General features: G+C 37.5%; 2 protein-coding genes and 1 long non-coding RNA gene across 8 annotated transcripts; 2 read left to right on the top strand and 1 right to left on the bottom strand.

The window, feature by feature from the left end:
* The first annotated feature begins 4,941 nt into the window (after positions 1-4,941).
* Positions 4,942-5,673, top strand: LOC121803798. The gene has a single exon (XM_042203401.1). The coding sequence runs from the start codon at positions 4,942-4,944 to the stop codon at positions 5,671-5,673; it is 732 nt and encodes a 243-aa protein (XP_042059335.1).
* A 1,530-nt stretch (positions 5,674-7,203) lies between these two features.
* Positions 7,204-13,353, top strand: LOC121802612. Its single transcript, XR_006050820.1, has 3 exons — positions 7,204-10,980; positions 12,505-12,772; positions 13,055-13,353. It is a non-coding gene; the product is annotated as an uncharacterized LOC121802612 (long non-coding RNA).
* Positions 13,354-16,169: 2,816 nt separating this feature from the next.
* On the bottom strand, positions 16,170-21,360 carry LOC121804626 (transcription initiation factor TFIID subunit 1-like). 6 transcript variants are annotated; one of them, XM_042204237.1, is made up of 5 exons: positions 20,995-21,130; positions 20,314-20,423; positions 20,035-20,201; positions 18,820-19,557; positions 16,170-18,244 (listed from the first exon to the last, which is right to left on the bottom strand). In XM_042204237.1, the coding sequence occupies exons 3-5, from the start codon at positions 20,086-20,088 to the stop codon at positions 16,289-16,291; spliced, it is 2,748 nt and encodes a 915-aa protein (XP_042060171.1). In that variant the 5' UTR covers positions 20,089-20,201; positions 20,314-20,423; positions 20,995-21,130; the 3' UTR covers positions 16,170-16,288. The 6 variants fall into 6 exon arrangements, with proteins under 6 accessions (XP_042060171.1, XP_042060168.1, XP_042060169.1 ...); XM_042204234.1 differs by lacking the exon at positions 20,314-20,423 and having other exon boundaries at positions 20,995-21,360; XM_042204235.1 differs by lacking the exon at positions 20,995-21,130 and having other exon boundaries at positions 20,314-20,912.
* Between the last annotated feature and the right edge of the window lie 548 nt (positions 21,361-21,908).

The following is a 21,908-nucleotide window of genomic DNA, read 5'->3' on the forward strand; positions in this document are numbered from 1 at the left end:
GACTTTACCACTCTCCCGACGCGTAGTCAAACATCTAAAGCGGTGGATAACACCGACTACTGTTCAGTGATTTGTATGTGGATGCAATTGTGTGAATTCTGTTTGAACTCTAGAATAGTAGCTGAGATCTGGGCTTCAACTTTATTGTTGGTCATTTTTTTGATAGTTGGCTTGGTCGTAGCACTTGCCTAGTGTTGGAAGAGATAGCCAAGCTGATCAAGCTGCAATGCATGATCTCAAGTCATTAGATCGTCAAGCTAATCAAGCTGCAATGCATCTCAAGTCACTGGACCGTCGAGTTGATCGAGCTGTTGATCAAGCCGTTGCAATGCATCTCAAGTCACTGGACCGTCAAGTTGATCAAGCTGTTGATCAAGCCATTGCATGCCAAGTTGATCAAGCTGCTACATGCAATACTGAGATTACTAATCATGTTGATCAGTGTATGGTAACAAAGCAAGATGCACGTGATAAACAAGTGATCAACTCCACACGAGCCAAGGTGATAGATAAGACAAAAGAGAGGACAAAGGCTGGTACACCAAAAGAACCAATCAGAGAGCTCACACGAGCTACAACTGTGAATGAGCCAGGCAGGCCAGCTAAGGTGGAGGACCGCTGTTGTACTTGGAGAGACGTGTTGCTCAATGGAATGAAGAAGAGATAGAGTTTGCAGAGTTAGTTTTGATTAATGTTGATAAAGTATGATTAGTCTTGTACTGTGGAGATCAAGGAGAGATTCTAGATCATTCCAATATGGAGTATATGTAATAGGGTCTTGCCGTAAGTTTACCATCAATGAAAAATGCAGAATTGAAAGCTTTCTCCAAATACATCTCTAGCATGTCTACTTTATTCTTCTTCATAGCTTCCGCAACTTCTTTTCATGGTATCAGAGCAGGATTCTTTTGATCTTGGCTCTCTTACTCTTGTCTTCTGTTTTAATCTTCACTACCGAAAATGGCAGAAGCCAATGAAACTATTCCAGTGGCAACACTGCCACCAATCTTTTCTCAACTACCTCCAATCTCAGTGAAGCTAACAGATGGAAACTTTCTTATGTGACAGCAACAAGTTGATGTTGCGGTGTATGGCTACGGCCTTGAAGGATTTATCACATGGGACACTGATCCCCCTCCACAATTGATTCCAGACCAAGATGGAGAGTCTATGGTTTCAAATCCAGCTTTCATAAGTTGGCAAAGACAAGATAGGAGAGTGGCTGGATGGCTGTCATCTTCTTTATCAGAGAATGATCTAACCTTGGTGGTTGGACTCAGATCTGCCAGAGACATATGGAGTGCTCTAGAGACTAATTTTGCAAGCCGCTCAACAGCAAAGGTCATGCAATATCGCCAGCAGATGCAGAATTTGAAGAAAGATGGAATGTCAATGACTAATTATTTGGGAAAGATGAGAACCTACTTTGACTTGCTAGGATCAGTTGGCTGCAGAATCTTAGAGGGAGAACAAGTTCTTCACATTATAGGAGGACTTGCACAAGACTATGATCCTGCTGTTTGTGCAGTTACCTCCAGATCAGATCCATGGAGCATTGGAGATGTTAGTACCTTTCTGCTAAGTTTGAATCAAGAATGAAGTCTACCAGAACTCATTCTGTAAGCTCAGATGGATCTCAGCCTTCACTCAATCTTGTCCAGCATCAACCTGGACAAAAAATGGAGCAGTAAAATTTCAATAATAGCAGATTTGAGTATGGAGGTGGAAGAGGTTTTGGAGGAAGACACAACAGAGGAGGCAGAGGTGGAAGAAGCTATGGCAGGGGTAACAACAAAATCATCTGCCAATTGTGTGAGAAACCAGACCACACTGCTGCAAAGTGCTGGCACAAATTTGAGCATAACTACACGCCTCCACAAGTCCAGTTTAGAGGCAATTCTTCACAGCACGAGAATCAAGGATTCTTCAATCCATCAGCTAATCTGGTCCAGTCAGTGCCTAGATCTCCATCAGCTTCTTTCTCAGTTGGAACACCATCAGAGTTCAGCTATGCTTCTAATCCTTCTTCAAGCTGGTATCCTGACTCAGGGGCAACACATCATGTCTCTAATGACTTGAGCAATCTCAACATAAGCACTGAGTATACAGGAGGTAAATATCTCTTGCTTAGAAATGGTACTGCTGTTAATATTCATAACATTGGAGAAAGTGCTTTTAAATCTCACTCAACTAATTTTTCCAGACAACTTCACCTAAAAAATCTTTTACATGTCCCTAACATAATCAAGAATCTTCTCATTGTGTCTAAGTTTGCTCAAGATAATTCTGTGTTTTTTGAATTTCACCGGAGTTTCTGTTTTGTCAAGGACCTGAGCACCAAGGAAATTGTGCTCAAAGGAACTCTTGAGAGAGGCCTATACCACTTCCTAGTAGATCATACCCCAATCAAGCGTGGCTCGGTCCCCATTTCTTCTTCCAGACCAGAGAATCCAGCTCCTCATTCCCTGACCGTGGGCACTTCACAGTATAGTCCTAGTTCTTTTTCCTGTCCAGATTTATCTGTGTGGCATAGTAAGTAGACTAGGGCATCTCACTTTAGATGTTGTGAAAAGTGCTCTTAACAGCTGTAATGTCTCCTTTCAAGTAATGAAAACTCCTTCACTCTGCTATCCTTGTTGTGTATCTAAATCTCATAAATTGCCTTTTCCTCAGTAGGTTTCTCAGCATAATTCACCCCTTGAACTTGTCCATAGTGATCATTGGGGACCATCACCAGTGAAATCTAGGAATGGCTATTCATATTATGTGTCTTTCATAGAACATTACTCTAGATTCACCTAGCTTTATCTCCTTAAACACAAAAATGACTTGTTCACTGTCTTTAAACAATTCAAAGTCATGAGTGAAAACCTGTTGGGATCAAGAATTAAAATACTTCAATCTGACTGGGGAGGTGAATTTCAGGGTCTAGTTCCTTTTCTTAAAGAGTGTGGGATCATCCATCATGTCTCCTGCCCATACACTCCACAGCAAAATGGATTAGCAGAAAGAAAACACAGACACATTGTTGAAACAGGCCTAGCTTTATTAGCTCAGTCTTTTCTTCCTCAAAGATTTTGGGATGATGCATTTGTCACTGCTGTTTACTTGATTAATCTCATGCCATCTAAGGTCATCAATAATTTCTGCCCACATGAAAAACTCTTCCTCAACAAACCTGACTATTCAGCCTTGAGAATTTTTGGTTGTCTATGTTTTCCCTACACCTGGCCATATAACAAACACAAGCTTCAGTTTAGATCAGTTAGAGAAACCTTTTTAGGGTACAGTTTGTCTCATAAGGGCTATAAAGTGCTCCTGCCTGATGGGAAAGTAATTGTCTCTAGGGATGTCATTTTTGATTAATCTACCTTTCCCTTCCAGACTTCTGTTTCTGTTCCACCTTCTCCATCAGCCATCACTCTCTTTCTCTTCCCATATTTCCTTCTCTTGTTACAGATAATCCATCACCACCTACTTCACCTCCATCTCCTTCCTCAATGCCTTCCACAGATTCTGCTGCAAACTCTCCCACTCAAGTTCAACATCATCCACATACTCATTCTCAAGATTCCCCTGGATCTTCTCAATCTGATCCTGCTCATGTCTTAGCTTCATCCACCACTCAAGTCACTCATTCCATGACTACTAGATCAAAGTCTGGTATCTTCACGCCTAAGATCTACACTATTTCTGTGTCAACTCCTCATTTGCCTAAATCTGCTCTAGAAGCTCTTCTAATTCCTAACTGGAAAGCTGCTATGTTGAGTGAGTTTAATGCACTTCTTCGCAATAAAACATGGATATTAACAACACTTCCTCCAGGCAAGAATCTTATTGGTTGTATTTGGATTTTTAAACTTAAATTACATCTGTCTGGTGCTATTGCAAGATATAAAGCTAGATTGGTTGCTCAGGGCTTTTCTCAACAACCTGGCTTTGATTTTAATGAAACTTTCAGTCCTGTTGTGAAACCTACTATTATCAGAATAATTCTCAGCCTAGCAGTCTCACTTGGTTGGTTAGTCACTCATCTTGATGTGAATAATGCCTTCTTGAATGGTGAACTCAAAGAAGATATATATATGAAACAGCCTATGGGTTTTGAGCAAGGTGGACCTCATTTGGTATGTAAACTGAACAAGGCCATCTATGGTTTAAAGCAAGCTTCTAGAGCTTGGTTCTTCACAGTGCATTCTGTTTATTCGTTTGAGTTTCACCCAATCAAAGGCTGATGCTTCAATGTTCATTAGACAGAAGGGTGGAGACATTATCTATCTTCTCATCTATGTTGATTATATGCTCATTATTGGCACCTCTCAAGCTTCTATACAGAAGGTCATCTCTCAATTGAATTCATGCTTTTCTTTAAAAGATCTTGGGGAGATGAGTTTGTTTCTAGGAGTTGAAGTAGTGAAGACCATCAATGGATGCCTTCACCTCTGTCAATCTAACTACATCAAAGATCTCTTAAAGAAAGCTAACATGACAGGTGCAAAAGGGTGTCCAACGCCAATGATCTCAAGTTCAGAGTTGAGCAAGCATTCTGGGGAACCTATATCTGATCCAAAATTTTACAGGAGCACAGTTGGAGCCTTGCAATATGCTACAATCACTAGGCCAGACATCAACTTTGCTGTGAACAAAGTGAGTCAGTATATGGCAGTACCATTGGACACACATTGGAGGGCAGTTAAAAGGATGTTGAGATATCTCTCATGAACTTTAGATCATGGAATTCAGATTAGCAAATCAACTGGTGACATTTCTGCTTTTTCAGACTCAGACTGGGCATCAGATTTGGATGATAGGAGGTCTACTACGGGTGTTTGTGCTTATCATGGAAGAAATCTTGTGTCATGGTGTGTGAAGAAGCAAACTGTGGTTGCTAGATCTAGCACAGAGGCTGAATACAGAAGTCTAGCTTAAGCTGCTGCAGAGATGAGCTGGTTATCTTCAATGCTTGGTGAGTTGAAGATAAAGAAGAAGAGAAGTCCAGTGATTTGGGTAGATAACATGAGTGCTATAACTTTAGCATCGAACCCAGTGCTTCATGCAAGGACCAAACATATTGAGCTGGACATACATTTTGTTAGAGACAAAGTACTGGGTAAAGAAATTGAGTTGAGACATGTTCCTACGGCTGATCAGGTAGCAGACATTTTCACTAAGCCATTGAGTCATCAACCCTTCGTGAAGATGAGGGAAAGATTAGGAGTGGTGTCCTTAGCCTCGCTCGGGTTGAGGGGGTGTGTTGGAAGAGATAGCCAAGCTGATCAAGCTGCAATGCATGATCTCAAGTCACTGGACCGTCAAGCTGATCAAGCTGCAATGCATCTCAAGTCACTGGACCGTCGAGTTGATCAAGCCGCTGCAATGCATCTCAAGTCACTGGACCGTCAAGTAGATCAAGCTGTTGATCAAGCCGCTGCATGCCAAGCTGATCAAGCTGTTGATCAAGCCGATGCATGCCAAGTTGATCAAGCTGTTGCATGCAATACTAAGATTACTAATCATGTTGATCAGTGTATGGCAACAAAGCAAGATGCACGTGATAAACAAGTGATCAACTCCACACGAGCCAAGGTGATAGATAAGACAAAAGAGAGGACAAAGGCTGGTACACCAAAAGAACCAATCAGAAGGGCTCACACAAGCTACAGCTGTGAATGAGCCAAGTAGGCCAGCTAAGGTGGATGACCACTGTTGTACTTGGAGAGACGTGTTGCTCAATGGAATGAAGAAGAGAGAGAGTTTGCAGAGTTAGTTTTGATTAATGTTGATAAAGTATGATTAGTCTTGTACTGTGGAGATCAAGGAGAGATTCTAGATCATTCCAATATGGAGTATATGTAATAGGGTCTTGCTGTAAGTTTACCATCAATGAAAAATGCAGAATTGAAAGCTTTCTCCAAATACATCTCTAGCATGTCTACTTTCTTCTTCTTCTTCTTCTTCTTCTTCTTCATAGCTTCCGCAACTTCTTTTCACCTAGAGCCACCGTCGGAGAATTTAAGGGTCATTTGTTACAATCAGACAACATGGTTTAGAGGAGCCCACAGTTCTGGAACCGTCGGTTATGTTTCGGAACCACCGATTCCGGTTTCGAAAATTGCTTAACCGAAACCGAATCGCGAGGGTGTTTCGCGGTTATGGTTCCGGTTCCAAAACCGATGGTTTCGGTTTCAGTTCTGAACCGACAGTTTTCCGGCGTTTTTTTTTATGGTTTTTCACAGTTCTGAACCGTCGGGTTTTTGCGGTTTCGGCTTGGTTTCACGGTTTTCCGGTGGTTTTTCGCGGTTCCGGCATGGTTTTGGTTATAAAATTTTTAAACCTGAACCAAACCACGGTTCAAAAATAGACGGTTTCGGTTTTAACCGCCGATTCGTAAACCTTGGGCAGGTCTAAATAGGTTGAATTGAATCTTCCAAATGTTAATGTAAAATCCTACCCTAGTACTTGCTTCGTATTAAGTATTTAAACCTCGTTAGCATGTAGTTTACTCGTTGTCGATCTCAGTTAGTGAGCTTGCGTGGATATCTCTTGCTTGCGATGTGTTTTTTTATTAATATTGTGTTGTAGTTATTCTTTTGGGATATATTGTTGCGTTGGTTTTGAACTGAAAGTTTGGAAATTGATAAGGGGTATTTTTGTCAACGCACTTAACACAACAACTGAAATGGACCAAAAACTCGGCCAAATCTAATTCAAATCATATTCAATTCATATGGTGGGCCACCCCTTCCCCAATTCTCGACCAGTTTCAATTCAGGGGCAACACAATTCTGTTTAACTGAACAGGGCTCCGATGAACATTATTTTAATCTATTTACTTTTATCTTTAGTTTTAAATAAATTATCCCCTAATACATTTCAAAAAAACAACAAAATAATGTGTAAAACGTTTACATTTGAAAAATAAAAGTAGGATGATCATTTAGACTTTCACTTTATTTTTACTTTTGACCATTGAAATTTTTAATTGATAAAGAAATGCAGAAGTAGACCCGCTTAGAATGTCAAAAAGTGCGGTCAATGAAGGCTGGCTGAGTCAGCAGCAACACAGTGGGCGGGCGGATATGCATCATTTATAACCCTAGGATCAACTTAATCTCATCCGTCTATTTCCTCCAGAATTCTTATATATACACCTCCTCTCTCAATCAAATTTCCATCTTTTTCCTTTATTTGATATGATCATATCATTATTCTTTATTCGTTCCTCTAGGTCTAGCTAATTTCGTCAGGCTTCTCCGTTTCAATTCTTGTTCCTGCGATTATTGATTCTCTCTATTATATTCTACTTTATCGCTGTGAAATCCGATTGCTGTCCCGAAAATTGTGTGGCTGCGTTTGATGTTCCGTTTTTCTGTTTTGATTTCTGATCGCGTTTTTCTTCGTCCTTCATCTGAAAAAGGACGGTACTTGTTTCTAAGAATCTCGCGTAAGTGTAGAAGAAGGGATTGCATATGATAATTTCCTGCCAGTCTTCGTCTCCCTGGTTTTCCTTATGTGCGGATGTTAGTTATTTTTTTTTCTCAGAACGGTTGGATTATCTTTGATGTGGAGGTTTTGGTTTGACCACGTTATTTCATTCTGAACGAGATTGGCATTGTTATGACAAGTTTCAAGCGCAATTTACTTTCGTCTGCACTTTATAGCCTAGTTTTACGAGTTTCAACCTATCTGCTTTTTGCGTGCGATATTCACTAGGATTTAACAGTTTGATTATGGAGGTGATTGCTATGAGAAGTTTCAAGCGCAATTTACTATCCTTCAGGAAATCAGGCTGCAGATGTTAGACTCGGCTGCCAATATATGGATTCATCATTCATAGTTTTTTCACTCTTTATTCTGTCATCATGTTCATCTCTCTGAGGCACCTATCCAACAATTATGCCTTCCCTATTTGCAGAAGCTGCTCAACAATTACTCATTCAGATTTACCAATTGCCGTCTTGTTTTCAAGTCAACTGCTGTTTGGTTTTTCTGATTGAACGTCTTTATGTCTTATTTTGCGTTTAAAGGTTCTTTACCATATTTTGTTTGATCTTCTATTAGATCTGTCATCCGTTTTATGTCTTCTCGCAGATTGGTCATACATATCCACTTGAGGTGTTGTCTCTGTGCAGTATGTTCCTATATTTTTTTCTTTTTATGTGTTCTTATTATGTAGCCTGTAGTTTCAGGGGATTTAAACATGAACTAGTTGATTTTAAGTTATGATCTTATGTTACAATCAATATATCTTATTTTATCTATGTAAAGCTTTAAGCTTTTTGTGATTTTCATTTCACTTTTAGAGGTCGTTTATAGGGATTCTTTCTAACTAGGTATAATCATCTCTAACTGTCTACAATGATCTTATTGCTCCTTGGAATATATACATATATGTATCAAATCTTTTGAAAGGAGTGAATCTTGATTTATGTTATCTATTTTGTCACCGTCACTAACAGTCTTTTGTCTCTTTTTCAATTTATAATCTTGTTTTGAGAAAATCTGTGAGTCTTCTTCTATTATTCCTTTTAATTTCAGCATTGAATTCATATAGGACCTCAGTGTACTATTGTTCCTCTAGTACTGAGTGATTACTGTAAGGATAGATGAAGGCTGGGTACCTCGGGGTTTGGTGATCTGACTAATTTTCGATCTCTTTACAGCTATCTGACTATTTTTTTTTATCTCCACTGAAATATCTGCATATTGGTTTCGTTGACTTGGTCTTTTCTTGCCAAACTTCCTTTTGGAGGCTTTCTTGGTTTTCTCCCGACTTCCTGTGCTGATCCTGCACAAGCTTTCATCTCTTTGGAGTTTGCATATGCATTAAGTTTATTTGGGGGTCTTAATCTCGGTTGTTTGAAATCCCATGTTTCATCGTAGCTCTGCTGCCAGCATGTTGTTGTAGTCTGTGACGGTCCAATTATGTCAAGTCTACATATTATGCTCTGCTTCAGGATAAAAAATTATTGTTGTTGCTCATTGGGATTTATGTTGGTGGTTTTATTGTGGTTAGGAACATCTCAAGTTCACGGAAAGGATTGTTACTCTCACAGTTGCTATTTATATTTGGATTAATTGCTATTTCATCTATAGATTGCCAGTTGCAGTCAAAAGTTTGGTGATATAAGAGCTAGTTGATCAGCAAAATACGTGTTGGTAGTCTTGTCACTGTAGATTAATGACACTGAATCTTGTGCATACTGGTCTTTTGATTGTCTTCTTGCTCACGCATGGATGTTTTGGATGTTGAAAACTACCTGGAAGATCGAATAAAGCAAAATCTTAGTCTCTGTTTTTGTTCAAACTTATGAGTAAGGGGGGGGGGGGGGGGGTTGTGTGATGTAAAATGCTTCAGTTTAAAACTCTTATGATGATAAAGTGAACTTGTAAATGTGGACGTAGAAGACAAATTCTCTCTCTCTCTGACCCACCATCTCATCTATTAGGGAATTCCTTGAAGTCTTAATATTTTTCTCCTCAAGTCTCACTTATTTATTTATGAAAAGGATAGTACCCCAAAGTATTTGATGCTGTTGTCCGCAATATCTGATCCAACCTGTCCTAGTTTTGTTTCTATTTTTTATGGCATTTCTGGTGGGGGCCCACTCATTCAAATAAGAACTGTTAGTTCGAGTAGGTCCTTGGAACATTTTTGTTTATCAGGTTTATATTTCTCTGTTTAACCTTTAGACTTGTGGTAATTCATTTCTACCTAACAAAAGTAACTTCACAATCTTTGTTACAGTGTGGTCCTGTTATTACTTCTTGGATTTAATTTAATCAATGTCACAGATGTTACTGACTGAAGGAAGTCAATACTCAATAGGTGAAACATTGATGGGTAGGGGAAACCCCACAGTGTTAATACTTGTTCTGGTGTTATCTCCTTCCTGCCAGCTTTTGATTATTTTCAAGGTTAATGATATGTCTTTTAGCCTTCTTTTCTGTTACTTGTCTTTATATTTTTTCCTTTGCTAATTTAGTTTGATTTATTGTCAAAGAAACATGTCATACGTGTTAATTTGTGCTGATTTAAATTAAGCTGTTTATTTTTTTAAATCTGTCTTGTTTTTAGTTGATTTTAATTTTAATGTGGTGGACTGGACTATGGCTCCTTCTTGCACGGGTAGAAATAAAGATTTCCTCAAGGTTTGGTGCATTGTCTTCTCATTCCAAATACTGCTACCTGCTCTTCCTTTTGAACTTGTCTGTGGTTCTACCTTTGGCTGATGATCCTAAAAAAATTGATCACTCTTCATCTTTGGCCATCTGAATCATTTTGGTCCATCATTGCTTTGTTCCCAACATGGTGTTATACTCAGAGAAGTCTTATTTATTAGTAGCTCTTAATTCTTGATATGACCAATTGGGCTGTTCCCAACATGGTGCATCTGTTTGGAATATGAATTATTGTCACAATATGTCTTCATGGTTAAATTGAATGTAGTGTCATCCTGGTCTTTTTGCATAGGACAGAAGCTGCTACTGGAGTACTAGTTTTGGTCAAGGCATTTCTTTTTCTGGGTTTATAGCATTCTCAAGGTTTTTTCAGCTAAGTTGTTCTTTGTCAGATCTTATTTGGGAGGCAGTGGATTTGTCACTGTTGATTATCTCTCCGGTGTTTCTGGTCGTCTAACCTTCTCAGATTACATTGGTTCAATATCTTTATTTGACGTTCTGGTTTTGCAAGCTGAAATTTTTTGCTGGAAGTTAGTATTTCGACCGGTCGAGGACATCACACAGTTGGTTTTTTTGTGCGGTTTTATCCTTTCCTTTCAGCTTTTGATTTGCAGTCCGATTCAAGCTTTAAGTTCTTATGCTGTCTTCACTTCCAATGCCTTTTGAATTTGGAACTACTGCTGCTTATGAAATGAGTATATGTGTGTTGAGAGGCCGGATGCAAGGCCATTTTGTGGAGTAAATAGTTTTGATTTACAGGACTTCTATTCCAGTTAATTTTGCTGTATTAGTTTAAAGGTATATCAACTTCTCTTTACTGCTACTATCTTGTTATTGGTTATCTATGTAGTTCCAATATGTGTACTGGCTTCTGATTGGAAATATGTGCTTACCAACTGTGACATGTTCTAAACAATTTGTTTTGTGAAGCAGTTGGATAATTATTATTCTTGTTAAGTGTCATCCTTTCCTGTATAGTAGTACGTAGTATATTTGTTTACCAATCTGCAAATGGAGTTGATTTCATAATGCTTTCTTTGACATTTGTTCTTTGATTTCTCAACTATCGTCCAAAAAAAAAGTTTTCGATAGGATAGGGGGTTGATAGTCTTTGTATAGGATGCTATCTTGATAAATTGTTCTTCTGTCTGTGCCGTGTCTTGATTAGGTCTAACTTTTTGGGGTGTGATTTTCACCAGTCTTGTTTTCATATAAAGGTTGTAGTGGATATATTACCCTATTTGCGGACTTCATGCTTGGTATTTTGCTAAAATAATGCAATTCTGTGCAGGGCCTATGTTTTTATTGACGTTTGAGTTGCCTTCTATCCCCTGACTACATCTGTGTGTCATTTTTTTTTATCTCACTAGGTGTATCCTTTGTTTTTAGATTTCAGATGTTTGAATCTTCTTGGGTCTTAAAATTAGCAATGGGTTGTAAAACATTGGAATACTAGCTATTATGTGCTTCATTTCAAGTGATTCTGCTCAGATGTTTGAATGGCATTCTGGATTTATTAGGATTAATACTTGACCTGTTGTCTTGATGACTTACTTTGCAGCTTATCGTTGTGTATTTCCGCGTTATGTGTAGTGTTACTTTCCGTGTAACTGTTTCAAATTATTTGATTGTAAGATGATTAACTGAGTACTGCTTTTCTTTTTTCATACTTCATTAGCTATATAGCCAATTTCTACAAAATGACTTCAGATGGCGTATGATTAACATATCTTTTGAATAATTTTCAGAGTGATCCTTGCTTGTTGGAATATGGAATTCTCATTTTGCATTAGCTGACTGTATAAGAAAAGGAGGTGCATCAGAGAACCTAGTGTATTATAGAAGCCTGCCCTTTTCCAACTTCATTAAGTGTGTTCTAATCTTCTTGAAAATGATCTCCATTCCTACTTCCTTAGTTCCTCAAGTATCATGTGGCATATGACTAACATCTTTTGCATTACTTTTTTATAAATGATTCGTGTATGTCACTCATGGAATTCTTATTTTGAATTGGCAAACCATAGTATAAGGAAATGATTATGTTGCATCTGAGAACTTAGGTTATCATAGGGAAGCCTGATTTTGCATTTAGCTGACCATATAAGGATGAGGTTTTACATGGGAACTCTATAGTGGACTCTTCTTGCTTGTATGAACTTGTCTTGATTCTGGATTTCCTTTGCTCTAACAAATAAGTTTACTGGGTTATGTGTCTGCGTGTGTCTATTTACCTTTTGTCTTTTCTTGTAAAATGTAAGAAGAAAGACAGACATAAGTCCTAGTAATGAGGATTCTCTAAAATTGTGGAGCATGTTGTTGCAGGTACTTGTGAACTTTAGTTTACCTTCCCTAAATGAAGAATCATCTCATGCTTGAAATCATCCTTGATATGTAGCTATGGTGGAGTGTGCAATATAGCATAAGGCCGAGTTTGCTAATTTGATCTACATATGTCGAGTGCTCTGGATATGACGCATGTTTGATTAGTTGAGATCACAGTTCATCTGGCTGGATAGTTGACATTTACTATTAGAGAGGCTGTCTTTGAAATCCTGATCTAGAGATGCACGTTTCTTCCCCTTGGTAGCAGGTGTGTTATGTCTGTTGTTTCTTGATTTTTCGCTATCATTGCTTCACATTAGTAGGGTGTGTTGATTGATCCTACTTTGTGGTTTTTTTACTTACCTTCTTTGGTTTACATGCATAGGTTAGTAACTTGTGTAACTTCGCCTGTGGTGCATAAGTTGCCCACAGCCGGTCCCAAGCCCGGGTAAAAGGAGGAGGGGCAAGTTCTTAGGTTTGGGTCAATCAATGCTTGGTCGGGTTGAGGCAGTGTGTATAATGATATTATCTGATGTATAATTTGATGCAGTTGAGTAGTGAGGTTTATCATCTGGAGCTCAGTGATCGTCCTAGCATAAATGGTGTCTCTTGCCCGAAGATCATTTTGAGTCTATTAATCGACACCCAATTCAAAATGGAGCATCTCGAGGCGCCATCCTCTGGTCCTTCAAAATATTTGGTTTTGATTTATCATGTTAAATAAATGAAAATTAACTATTAATTCCTTGAATCTGAATTTTATTGACAGTTAGTTCCATACCATGAGTTTTTATCAACCTGGCCTTTGATTTCTATTGCCATGAAATTGAGAATAATGAATGGCGTCAATTTCACTGTTTCACTTTCATTTGATAACAAAGAGGGAAGACTACTAAGATCATATAGAAAGAAGTGAAACGGAGGGGAAGAGCTTTGAGTATTGTCTTTTGTTTCTTAGTAATTTGTTTATAATCCCAATTTTATATATTAATTTTATAATAAAATATAAGTAGAATGAGTTTGTTAGTAGAATGTGGGGTTTATTTATCATTTATAATTAAAAAAGAAAGTAGACAATTAATGGGGGACAAATGAAAATGGTAAAAGTAGACAATTAATGAGGGACAGAGAGAGTATTTTTTATTAAATTAAATAAATAATATTTTTTAATTTTTGTGCTGAAAAGAAATTTAATCACGTACTGAATTAGCATAGTGGTGGCAGAAGTGTGAATCGAAGAAAACTATTGCGATATCTGGTAGTAAATGATAATCCCTAGAAGCAGAATTCATCATGATATCTTAACAAATTTATCTGCATTTATAATAATAATAATAATAATAATAATAATAATAATAATAATAATAATAATAATAATAATAATAATCTGCTAAGCATATAATAAATTAAAGTACAAGTAATTATACTACCTCGTCCGCATCCGGAATTAAAAGTTCTAGTAAGTTCAATACAGATTCTATGTGAGTTGAAAATGTGTAACGTGGGTACTCTTTTATAATTTTATAACAAAATGTGAATCAAATGAGTTTGAACGTGAGATACTGAGACTTATTTACCATTACACTGAATAAAAATAGAACGAGACTATTATTTATGGACGAACTGAAATGCAAAAATGAAACTTTTATTTACGGACAGGAAAGAGTATTATTTATGTGTAGTACTATTATTATTATATAAAAGCATTTCCAAGTCTTCAAGATGAGAGGTAAATGTAGAGGTAAAGTCATATAACTACCATATTTATCTCTTTTTTTTCACAAAAAAATATTCTCTAAGAGGAGAGGTATTTAAGAAGGTATTATACTTTTTCTCATTTTGAAGGGTTATCTTTACCTCTCCATCAATGAAGAGGTTAACCACCATATTTGTCTTCTTTTCATGAAAAAATTATTCTCCAATGGGGAAGGTATTTGAGAATGTATTACACTTTATGTTTTTTTTAATGCATTTTGTACTATTATTTTACTCACTTCGTCCCAAGATAAGCGACTCACATTCCTTTTTGGGACGTTCCAAGATAAGTGAGCCATTTCCTTTTTTTTGGCATTCTCTCTCTTACTTTTCTCTCTACTTTTTAACTCTCTTACTTTATTCACTTTTCACTTTACTAACAAAACCCCATTTTCTTAAATCTCGTGCCCGAAAAGTTTTGGCTCACTTATCTTGGGACGAATGGAGTATTTTTTTATATGTCTTTCTATAGTACCTTTTTTCCTTTGGAATGTAGTATTACTTTTTAGAAGGGCATATTTCACTTTTAGATAAGGTAAATAGATTATATACCACTCCATTTACCTTTCCTTGTTGGAATGCTTTAATCAATGGTAGCTAAACTTCTCAAGTTATACAATAAACTATAGTAATCTCTAAAATATTTAAATTTAATAGAGAAGAAATATGATTGATGTATTTTGAAAAAAATAAGAAAAAAAGAAATATATTTTAATATATAAATAAATAAATAATATATTACCTATCTAATAAAAAAATCTCAAATCAGGTATCTATGCTATTAGTAATCGGGTCATCTTCTAATGCTTATAACACCATAATCCAAAACTAAGACTAAATCTACACTCTTAGATTTTGAAATGAGTGGATGAGATTAAAGCTTACAAATTTCAATAAATAGTAGACAAAATATCAATAAAGGGTAATATCGTCATTATGTTATAATAAGATAATTTTCGTGGGTGTTTTTTTATATCAACATAGTGTATTACAAATATCAACAATATGACATGAGAATATCAACACAAGTGCAAGAAAATATCAACACAGTTTTATTGATATTTTACTTACATTATATTGAGATTTTGCATACATTATATTGAGATTTTTTTGCATTTATGGATAAAATCTGTTTATTTATATGTACGAAAATTGAAATATAATTTATCAAATTTCATCACTCGAACATCGTCGGAACCTATGCAATTGAGATCTCGTTGGAGTCCTTATAAAATTATATTTAATTTGATATAATTTTTGCAAAAAAATAATTTAAATTGAGAAAGTTACGTAAATTTAAAGTTTTAAGATGATTTTAATGAGAGAGAATTGACATTAATATACTTTAAATTTATTTAATAATTTTTTAATATAAAATATAATTCATGTCGCATCATTTCAACCACTAGATCTCCAAATCTAATGGCTAAGATTTAATCTTAATTTGTGATTGATAATTAGTCAGTGATTCATCGTTCCTAAGTCTAAAATATCTATAGACATTTTGGTTCTAAAAATCAAAAAGTGAAAAAAGGACATAATATTATTATACTCTAAATTCATAGACCACAGGTGATAGGGACTTCGTTCATATAAACGGCATAGTTCATGAATTATTTATCCAATTTAACAGAAATAAAAAAGGCTACGTGATTTATAATTTATCATGTGAATAAAATAACTAAACAAATTAAATCAAATCACAAACAATATAAATTAAAAAAATTGAGAACAAGCATTTCATAAAATTAACACTCAAAAGCAAATCAAATTTGAGAACAAGCATTTCATAAAATTAACACAAATGTGTCATATCATGATATTTTTGTCTCGAATATATTTATACTTATTTCCATAAATGATTCGTTTCATGTCACTAAACTAAAAAGAGATTTCACGAGGCCACGGAATGATTAAGGAACCTTTTAAAATAGAATCCAACACAACACAACACAACACACAGTCTAATGGAGTAGCTTTTACGTGATTACAATCAACTACACTTTCCACCAAATAATTTCTACAGCTCTTACCTCGTCGCCATCAACATTGCACGAATTTTGGCCCTTAGATCAGCAGGGACTTCCGTAGTTTCTGAGGGTAGAGATGGAGCCCTCTGTTCAGAACTCGCTACGTCGACAGACGCTTCTCTATTGCCATCACCACTGACAATCCCCTTCGACTCATCCTTCGAGCTGATCTCTCCCTCCTCCAGGTCAAGAGATTCCTTTTCGGGGTGGCATGAGCTAGCACGGTGCTGATGTTCATCATCTGAAGAGCCATCATGCTTGTGGCGATGATGAGATTTTCTGTCTTTCCGGTGCCTGTGCTTGTTATCGCTATGATGTGAAGTGCGGCTAGAACGGTGCTTTTTGTGACGCTCGGATGAATGTCGGCTAGGGCTTTCACTAGAAGAATGGCGAGAATGGCTACTCTTCCTGGATCGTTTACGATCCTTTTCTTCTATATATATGTCTTCACGGCCATCATTCTTGTGCTTTGAATGAGAAGACTTGGAGCGATGATTCTCCTTTTCATCTCCACTACTTTCTCCTCCATTTTCTTCATAAGAGAGATGAGACGAGTGCTTTCTCCTGTACTTCTTATCCTCCTTTTCTACTGCATTTTTGCTCTCGTGCCTTCTGGATCTTGATCCGTGACTCCTTTTGTGTTCCTTATCTCTTTCCTCTTTATATGCACCTTCACGCACATTAGCATCACGCTGTGAAATCCGAGAGGTGTGTTTTGATCTATAGTGTTTATGCTTGGCATCTTGTCCATCACTTTCCTCTCCATTGTCGCTTTCCTCTGAAGAAGAGGGAGACCTGCGCTTACTCCTACGGTGCTTTCGATCCTTCTCTACTGCATTTCCAACTTCTTCATCTTCCCTTTGGCTTCTTGATCTGTATTTTCTTTTGGGGTGACGACCATTGTCCTTAGCTTCTCTATCCTCTTTGCACATGCCTTCAGACTCATTGTCATCTTGTGAATGATGGGATGAAAGCAGTGATTTAGTATCCTTGTACTCTTCACAACTTTCTCCTTTCTTATTATCTTCGGTTGAATGAGACTGGTGCCTTCCCTTTTCTTGGTTGTACCTATGCTCCTTTTCCACCGCATTTTCATTTTCATCATCCTCGGATCTTCTGGATATTCTGCGCTTCCTGAACAAGTGACCCTCTCGGTCACTATCCTCTTCTTCATCCTTTCTTCCAATGGATTCTGAGCGATACTTTCTTTTTGATTGTTGATCGCTTTGCCTCTCACTGAAACTACACTCGACAGCAGACTTGTAAACTACTGCAGGAGCGCTGCCCTCTCTTTCTTGGCTAGCATAACGACCCTCAGCAGCAAATCTCCACACTCCATGTTCTACAGGTTCTGCAGATGATCCCCTTGATGCTCCTGTTCTAGAGGGGAGTGCTCCACTTTTCAACATAGCCACAAACATTTTAGCCCTTTTGAGCCTCGTGGCTTTCAGCCTCTGCTCTTCTGTCAGGTTTGAGTTAGAATAATCATCCCCTCCTGCAACTTCATGAGAAGCTGAGGGATTGCAACTTCCACTTTGCTCAGACTTTTCACCAGTACTGTACGGCAGCAAGGACTGAAGATTGCCTGAATTTGCAGGCTGCCCATTCTCATTTCTAATAGTATTGATATGAGAATTGGAGGCAGTGTTAGTGATGTATCGCAAACCAGAGCTCTTAATTCCTTTTGTGGCAGCCTGAAGGATAGCAGCAGCTGCAGCTGCACCTACAGTGAATCCACATTCTTGGGATTCTTTTTCTGCCTCTTGTGCATCTTTCTTCGATTTTCCAATCACCATCTTGAATTTCTCTTTCCTATCAGATTCAAATGGCACATCACAAAGTTCAGAAGTGGAGTGTGAAATACCCGTTTCTTTGGACAAAGAACCTTTTCTGCTAATCCCACGTCCACCTAGATCCTCCTGTCCCGGATAGAAGCTCTTGCCATTTACTTTTGACTGCAAAACAATAAGAGGCTATAATTAGAGGACGAAAGGAATGCCACGCCATTTTAAACATGTCAACAAAAAAAGTACAAATACACAGGACCTCTGGGAGTAGCACATATAAAGGGTTGAGACATTCAATCATGCATTTTAGGCCATATTTGTTTATTTCAATGGGCTGTAAACACTCTGTTAGCTTATGTAGCATATAATTCAGATTGAAGAAATTCAGTCACATTTGTTTAAGCAATACACGTGCTTACAAACAAATGAAGCTATAGTAATATATTAATTCGGCTAGAATTATCTTTGACCTTAGCTTAAAAAAGGCTTATTAAAACCACTGGGATGCATGTTGTTCGGCCGACAAAAGTTAAATGGTTAATGAAAAAAACGGTAAAATTATTAATCTTTAAAAGGGACATATATTCCACCTTACGGTTTTTGGAAGGATGAATATACAATCTGAACATTAAATTGTTTCTGGGAGAGCGTGCTCAAGGGCACAAGAACATATGATACATTTTAACTGTCAGTTTATGTGCTACATGAGATAAAGAGGAAGGGGGTGTTGGAATGAGGGGTACCTCCTGAGCTGCCTCAAGAGCTTTTACGTAGTAGGAATGATACTGATTGGATGAAAGAAGGAAAGGAAATCGCTCGAGCTTACTATCTTGCTCAAGTAGTGTTGCCTCAAATTGTCTCCCGTTTCTCGTAATAAATTCAACAAGCTTATCAACCATTCTTTTTAATTCAGGAGGAGGCTCTACAATTGGTTTTGAAGTGGCTCCAATACCATGATTCCTTAACTTCTCTTCTTTAGCACCAGAATTATCTTCCTTCTTACTCCCTTTTACACTTTTACGTTTGGAACCTATGATTGAAGTGTTCTTCAATGCAGGAACCTTATCCTTTTTAGAAAGAATTGATTTCCCTGACTTATCCTTAGCAGCAATTTCCACAGATTCCATATTTTTTGCGGCATGAGATAGAGAAGCATTAACACCATCATCAGTGTCCTCATCCTCCCCAGACCCATATACAGAACCGAGAAAAGATAAAGCTCCCCCAGTATTACCAGAATTGTTGTGCTCAGTACCCATTTTCCTCCCATTTTGAGATTTTTCATCAATTTCAGGATGCAAAAGTTCAGGGTGCTCAACAAGATATCTGAAGTATGTATGAAGATGATGATCAGGCATCAGAAATCCAAATGTTGGGTTGTCCCCTTGTTTCACCCGCAGAATGATTTCTGACTGGCCACCATGTTTGCTGACAAAAATGGCAGTTCTTGCAATTATATGATGTACTTTCTCAGCCGGAGGCTGCAAAAAGGAGGCAAAAAATAAAACCAGAAATATTTTGTTAGCAGCGAGAAGTTCCAAAACCTCCAGAAACAAAAATAAGATACAATTTAAACTGAAATTTTTTAAAGTATAAAGAGTGATGATAATAGTCACAACGTAACAACAATAAACTGAAGGAATGGCACTAGATGTGTCACACGTCAGTTGTCATCCGAATTAGTAAACTGACAGTCCTCAATGAAACTTCTACTTTCCTAATCCCACCTGCACATCCCTTTGCCATGACATCAAAGGGACAGAAGGTGCCTGTGTACAGCAACCTTAGAGCACAAGAATTGCATCCCTGCTCCAAGCATCTGAAAATCTGACATGGTGAGCCTCAGATAACAAACATAACCTAGGCAATTATTACGGCAACACTGGGAAAATCAAGTCAGCAATTAAGAAATCATGCTTATCCTAGAAAGCATTCAAGAAGATTTAAAATGAGCTTACCAAGACAATGTCCCCAGGAACAAAGAATGGAGGGAGATACCCTTTGGCTTCCATCTCAATATTTGTACTCTTTTGATCAGCAGAATCATCATTATTTCCATAAGAGAAGGCAATAGCATGATAACCGCCACTGTTGGATGGTTTTTCTTCTTTCTCTTCTTCTAAATCTGGATAAAAGATAATTTTTAGATTCCGCTTGAACAACCAGAAAGAATGTTACAACTTACAGAACCATTAAAACTTGAAGGGAAATAAAACCTTCTTGAATCTTACTTGTACCTGGAAGGAGTCACATAGTTAAATCCGCCCTGCAAATTTTGAAGCATATAGCAAAGAAAGTATGCTACCAGCACAAACTAGATAGCTATCACACCTCTTCATCTGTCTACCTGTTTTATAAGATATTCAACAATTGCTTGACAGCATAGCTAATTCCACGAAGATATATTCATGGAAAAATCCAATTTACTACCTAGACAAACTATTGACCATAGCACCAAATTGACACAGCGAAATCTCTATTAGATTTCCTTAAGACGTAAGTTAAGGGAAAAGAGTTAATGAACACCTGACCATAATTTTCCAATTGACTTAAGAAAGGTAGACTCATTACCATCTTTAAGAAAATCATACATCCTTAACTGACAGGATAATGGCCTCTAAGATACTATCCCTACTCCAATATACCAGCATCTTAACACCATTTTCTACCAAGTGTTCTGTGATTAGCTCTCAGCAAACTCTCTGGAGCACAGTTCCGCCTGATTAACCTATTAATTTCGTTTAAAATCAAGGCTCTCCAAGCTCCCAACAGACCCAACCCTGCTGCCCAGCAAATAACTTCAACAATGGCAGTACTTGTGTGATATAGATACATAATAACCATATTTCAAAACACAAGACCAATCGATCGATTAACCAGAAAAACATAAATGCAAAAGTGAGAAAGCAATGCAATACCTGGGTGATTGGACTCCAATGGAAGATCAAGATATCGCTCCTGATCAATTAGAAATTCGATAGAGGGGTCATCGGAGGCTCTAGGTTCATGGCTGCGATTGCGACGGCGTGGCGGAGGAGGAGCAGAGAGGAGATGGCGAACATCGTAGCGGTCAATTTGGAGGGAGTGCCACTCGACGAGGGCGTCGCCGGAGTTGACGAACGCCAACATGGCATCGTCGTCGAAGAGCAAGGAGTGGCGCCCGATTATCTCCATATCCATATCCACTTTCTGGTTTGGTGAATTGAATTATGGCGTGGGATTATAGGAGAACCCTAGATTTAGGAAAATTGGGATTTGTACAGCAATTGGGGATATTTGAGTATTTTTCAAATATTTTTAGTTCGATTATTAGCATATTTTTATATTTTATGAAAACTTCAATGGTATTCAATTATTACTCATATAACACAAACTTTAAAGGTATGTTTGGTTTATCTTAAATGATTTTCAAGTGATAGAGGAAATTCCTACAGCTACTGAGGAAATTCGATAGATACATATGATAGGAAATCAAACACAGTGGTGACATACCCAAACTCGAATAGAAACAATCAACCCAAGCATGAAGCTATGTGTATGCCAAAATTTGTTTAATAACACTGACGAACCCTAGAAAATTGGTAGAAAATAAGAAGCTTCTTAATTTAAATGTTTTCAACTATAAAACAATGTTGTTTTTAGGTTAAAAACCATATTATTTGCTTCAGTCCCCTATAAGTCGATATAAGAGCATTAACAATGGTTGAACGATGGAGAGGCCTTCCCCATCGGCCAACCATTGCAAGAAGAAGGCCTATCAAAGGCCGTTCCCATATGGGCGTTGGAATGGCCTAGGCCAATCCCATTTTCTTTTTCTTTTTTTATCTTTTAT

This window comes from Salvia splendens, chromosome 5 (assembly GCF_004379255.2).
Source record: "Salvia splendens isolate huo1 chromosome 5, SspV2, whole genome shotgun sequence".
NCBI lineage: Eukaryota > Viridiplantae > Streptophyta > Magnoliopsida > Lamiales > Lamiaceae > Salvia > Salvia splendens.